This window comes from Mastigoproctus giganteus, chromosome 13 (assembly GCF_048544385.1).
Source record: "Mastigoproctus giganteus isolate SK-2022 chromosome 13, ASM4854438v1, whole genome shotgun sequence".
Classification (NCBI taxonomy): Eukaryota; Metazoa; Arthropoda; class Arachnida; order Uropygi; family Thelyphonidae; genus Mastigoproctus; species Mastigoproctus giganteus.
This window is the reverse complement of record NC_143587.1, coordinates 112,153,657-112,159,656: the sequence shown is the minus strand read 5'-3', so window position 1 is coordinate 112,159,656 and position 6,000 is coordinate 112,153,657. Positions and strand designations below refer to the sequence as shown.

Here is a 6,000-nt window from a genome sequence, read left to right as displayed (position 1 = left end):
TTTTGTAGAGAGGTAATTAATTGAACAAAGGTGGTGCAATGATTTTGCCAGTATCACTGAGGATATCTTAAAGGTTCAGGGAAACTTCTAGTTTCCTTGCACTCATCGAAGTAATGCTGGCACTCATCTCAATAATTCTTGTTTGTTGCCTCAACAGTCGATGCTGGTAAGATGATCTGAGGGAAGCAACATGTCAAATGAGCGGGGGGGGGGGGGAAGCTAGGGAAACAAGTCTAAATAATTTCAAGGGGTGTGTCAGGGTAGTAAACCATAGAATAATACTTAGTATTAACTGTGTCTACAATAATATTAGGAGTATTATCAATAAGCTCCTAGTTAGGTCAACTAGTGCTAACATAATAGGATTAACAGAAACGACGTTGTGCCACTTATGTAATTCATCTGCAACATCACAATATTTAACCAACCTAGTAAGCTATTTTGACGCAGTTACTCATGATCTAGATTTAGAGAACAATGTCGATAATTTATTTGGAAATTAGCACAAAATTTGACTCAGTACATCATGAGAGGTTACTGTATAAGCTGGAACATGTTTGGATTATTGGAAAGATTCCCTGATGGATTATAGGGCAGAAGGCATTGCGATCAATGGATATTCTTCAGATTGGTGTAACGTCAGAAGTGGAGTCCCCCAAGCATCGGTTCTTGAGATACTGCTGTTTGTGATTTTCATAAAGGAAACTAAAGAAAGGATGAAGGGCGTGATGTCAAAATTTTCAGATGGCATAAAGTTGGGAGAGGCGTTAATAATCAATTCCAAGCATTGCTCCTTCAGAATGACTTGAACAGGCATCAAGATGTTAGAAAACTGGCAGCTACTCTTATGTTTTAATGGAGCAAAATGCAAGATCACTTGGGGAATAGTAACACCAAAATAAATTATACACCTGGTGGGTTTGAATTACAAACAATTGTAATTCAAACAAAGATATGAAGTTTTCTGAGCAATGTAAACATATGGCCAGGAAAGCCCACGGTCCCATCGATGATTTATCAATGTCCTATAAGAGATAGGGACGTCATAATCTCACTGTATAAGGCAACTGTAAGACCGCATTTGGAATACTGTATTCAAATATAGAGACCTCATTTGAAAAAAGACATTGAGCTTCTTGAAAGGGTACGAAGATGAGCGACTCGCATGGTGAGAGCGGCAAAAGGGCGACAGTACTACGAAAAACACCGATTATACGGACTACAAGCGTGGGTTAGTAAAATAAATAAATTTTCTGTTTATACTCCGGCACGACAACCAAGTCAGTAGAGTTTACAATAAATCGTCAATACAAATATTTATCGTATTTAAAATAAATTTTTCTGTTTATACTCCGGCACGACAATCAAGTCAGTAGAGTTTACAATAAATCGTCAATACAAATATTTATCGTATTTAGTAGTCACGGGCTTAAACCCCGGTCTACTCATGGAACGCGTGCTATGCACCCTCGCTCCTGACCACTGGGCTACGTCAGGCCTATGAATGAAGGCGGAATTTTCACCGTTATAAAGAATTCCAGAAGTGGGGGGGCATGTATTCAAATTACAAGGGAAGAGATTTAGACCAGATTGTAGGAAGTTTATTTTAGCCAGCGAGTTGTTGACAGTTTGAAGTAATTCAAAGGTCAACTGGACAATTACCTACATGAGGAGGGAAGTGCATCTGTTGTATTTTCTTATCTATTTTTTCTATTTTTAATTTATTATTATATATATATATATTTCCCCCCCCCTCCGGTGCAGCAAAAGAAGCCTGTCTTATTTGCACTACATGGCTATTATTAATACTAATACTAACTAGCCTCCTTTTCGATCCAGAATATAGAGGTATATCCTTTTATATATAACCGAAAGCTTATTTCATGGTCAATGTAATTATCAGAACTGATTTTTACCTTGGTACTTGCTACCAACAAAAATCCAGTTTCGTTTAGGTCGATGATAATTCAGACCCTTAAACGCAATTTCCTAAGTTGCACAAAATAATGAAACATAGAAACTCGGTATCTCACTTTGTCTGATGGATTATTCTGATACGTCTGTATTTGACCATTGTGTATTAATTCCATATCTGAAAAAGAAGTCACAGAAAGTGTTTCAGAAAAAGGACAATTGACAGCCTCGTAAAATCTCACACTATAAAAGTGAATTGATTCATATTATAATCAAATGCATTCCGCATATTTATCTGCTTTAGATGAGCATTATACGGAATCAAAAAACTCCTCATACGTAAATGTTAATTCATGAGGAGTTTTCAAACATTCAGATTCGACAATCTAACATACAGTAACAGAAATGCATTTAAAAGTATGAATTCTATCAATTGAACATAAAATCTAAATCGCTTTCTTAGTGGTTTTTTTTTATTATATTTTTTTTTATTCGTTTACTATTAGCAAATGAAGCGTTTGTGAAATTATGTTTACGAAAATCACAAAACCAATCACGGGGTTGGGAATCCTTTTAGTCTTTATATGCAACTACTCCAATTTTTTTTTTTTTTTTTTTTTTTAATTCCAATTTCAATGAAATATAGTTGTAGATTACATCAACTGCTCAGCTCTGACATAACTTATAAGACTTCCCTGATATCTTAATGCCTTATACGTGCAGGTTCACCCGTTCTCGTGAGGACTTACTGGCACTGCTTCCAAGTAACAAAATCCTATAAACAGAAGCCATTAATTTAATTAGTGAAATTTCGCCTTTAGAAGGGGCACTTTCAAGTCACTATAGCTCTGCGTAGTTCAGTGATATGAATTCAAAATAAGTCTATCTTCTCGTCGTTATGTTTTTTTTTTTTTTTATTTATTTATTTAGCAGTCCATTCTTTTAAAGGAAGCTTTAATTTTCAAGTGAGATTTCTAAATCGTTCACATATTTAGTCAATGCTGACGCACAACTGAATTTTAAACATTAAACAATACGCACTCACTAAAGCTTCATTATTTCATTCTTTATCTATTTCATCTTACATTTTAACATATTAATATATATACAGTATATATATATATGTGTGTGTGTGTTTTTGATAATTTCCCTTGATCCGAGGAGATTTGTATAGTTAATATTCTCTCTTTAAATTGTCTGGCCTTGTATAATTAGTGTGCAGCGCCGCATCGCGGCTATACTGCTTTATATATAAGCCGGCGTTTCCCATCAATCGTTCACGACGGATCCTGCAGCCATTGATAAAATGGACAAAGACACACTGAGAAAGCAGATAGAAAATATGAGATATCAAGCTCAGATGGATAGGTGGCCCCTATCGAAGTCAATACAGGCGTAAGTGTTCCTCATTTCATTCTTTAATTCATACAAATTTAAATGAATAAACGGATTATTATTTATTAGCTAATTGTTATAAACACGGCACAAACCCTGCTGCAGTGAGGTCATTTTTTTTATGCATTTATCCACACGTACCAGAAAGAGCGCAACACTGCAGTTGCCGTGGCAACTGCGGCAGAGGCGACTACAGAGGTGGGTTGTAAATATTTATAATAACGCGAGTGTTCGCTCCTGCGATACTACAGTAAAGACTTCGATAGTGGCGAGTCGTGTTTCCGTGAGTTTTGCTTTTCGATGTCTAAATAAAATTTTGTACGCAGAGAAATCTGATAAGTGTGACGTAACGTCCTTGAGCATTTCGTAGCATAGTAATTTGCTGTTCTCTACCAAGCCTCAACGTTAGTGAGTTTTTGCATTCAGTTTTCAATATTAACTCTTACTACACGATGATCTGTATTGCCTATTTTGTTTACGTATTAAATATAAACGTAATTCCAACTAAGTGGCGTGTAATTTTAATTGAATGTAAATAATAAGTTCGAGAAACTTTATAATTAATTGTGTAAGTGGTCTCAAAAGAAACTTTTAAAAGAAGTGAAACGAATTATGCAAATGTAATACTTAGTGTAGAGATATAATTGGTATCATTTTGATAACATTTTTCTCCATGTCAGAATAATTTACTATTATGGTTTTTAAATTCAGAGCAGATCTGTAACACCAGTAATCTTCAAACTATACTACAGGAATCCTGAGGATCACTAAATTAACCAAAATGACAGCACTTTAAAAATGCATTTACCTCACCCATATTGGAAAGTTTTGTTCTTTCTCTTGCGTTTAATGCATCAACTAATTCTGTTTATAACAGAGATATACAAAACGCCCTTTTATATTTCACTTGTATTACCCCACACCATTGTTGTTTGTGTTTTACTATGATTCAATCAACATATTAGTCACTACAGTAAAACAGGTTTATTTATATGAATAACGAAAGAGTGAAATAATGGATATGTGGATCTGCTTTTGGGGAAGGGGGATGTTAAAGACACTTGATACTCTGTGACAGATTTTGTCCTAAGGCGTTTTCAATGATTCAGACTTTTAAATAAGTACGTGTTCACCTAAAAGAATTCGTAGCTGATAGTGAGTTCCAAAAAAAATCAGATACTCCATAAAAAGCACTGTAGGTAACCCCATCTCTTTGTTCTTAGGGTGACCTTTCGACCCCACTGTGAGAGAAATTCAATTAGTCAGGATCACAATCTGCAATTGCCTTCATTAGAACTCTGACATAGTTATGTGAAATCTATCTGAACTAGTCTACTCAGTCACAAAACCAGCACTTGCCTATATGTTGAGTACTGCACTGTGTTCAATAAGTATGACAACCGAAGTATACCACGATCTCTAAATTGGCATAATTTAATGCATTTATGTTTATCTGAATCTATAAATGCTAAAATGTTGCCTAACGTCTGACTTACTTCACACTGTCAAACTATCTATATTTAGATTTTTACATGTAGCACAGAATTAAAATTGTTCCAGCTTCTCCAAGCGTAAGCTTTGATAGATTATGATCCTATAGTTAAACGAGATCAGTATAACTACTCTTCCCACGTGGCTCTGATTTTCTTTCTCCCCCCCCTCGCTCCCTATCATCATCGGACAACTTATTCGAAAATTACACTGATTACTTCCTCCAAAGATATTAATACGTTGTAAAATAAAAAGACATTAGATTATTTCCGCTTCTCTGCGAAAAACATTCCTAACTAATCCTACACAATTTTAACAAAATCAGTACACGAACCTGCTTTGATATAAATTACACAATCACTTTGTTTTGTACGCTGATCCTCACATAAAGTGCCTGGATGAATGGTTGGCTATTTACTCAATATCTATATAACTTTTAATATATTTTTTTACCATAAATACTTTGTGATAATAGATATAATACACACACCGTTTTCATTCCTGTTATAAACCATTAAACTTACTCCAGTATTAACTTTAAGATAGACTAATTTAATATTATGACCTTTCGTAATAAATCATCACATATGATTATCTGGTAGCACAACAAAACACTAGTATGATGTGGCAATGTGATAGGTTAAATAAATTCATTTCATTACTAAGATTTACAGGCAGGCCAATCACAACTTCAGGATGAGTGGGTGCAATAAATATTATCTGATATACTGTACATGAATATAATAAGGAACATGATGAACATCTCACCCATTTCACTGTTTGGAGCATGCTGTTCCTGGATGGGCTTTGATATGAGCTAGTATTAGTGGCCAAATGATGAAAGGAAGGGGACTGCAGCATTAGATAATAGAAACAGGATATTCCCATTCCTTCAAGGTAACCATCCAATTCCACTTTGAACGTAGCCATACTCAGATACAGAAGCCTATGGTAGATATAAGTCTCTGGCAAAGAAGGCTATGAAAAGCAGCACAGATTTCTTTACTTATATTAATAGTAGAAGGAAGGGATTGAATCACATTGGTTCACCTGATCTCGATAGTTTAACTGTTAATGATCCTGCTTAGGTTGCTGAAAAACTGGCATCATCCTTTAGGAAGGGGTGATGCCAGAAGTTCATAAAAATCTAACGAAGTTAAATGGTTTTTTGACTGAAAGGAAAGTGGAAGAGAAATTGTT

The 6,000-nt window shown here is 35.0% G+C and overlaps 1 protein-coding gene across 1 annotated transcript in view; it reads left to right on the top strand.

The window, feature by feature from the left end:
* The first annotated feature begins 3,141 nt into the window (after positions 1-3,141).
* The window catches only part of LOC150076365 (guanine nucleotide-binding protein subunit gamma-e-like), a 38,297-nt gene continuing 35,438 nt past the window's right edge, over positions 3,142-6,000 (top strand). Inside the window, exon 1 of the mRNA XM_090387202.1 lies at positions 3,142-3,309. Within this exon, the coding sequence (XP_090243328.1) occupies positions 3,221-3,309 (89 nt within the window). The 5' untranslated portion in view covers positions 3,142-3,220. The remainder of the gene's footprint in view (positions 3,310-6,000) is intronic.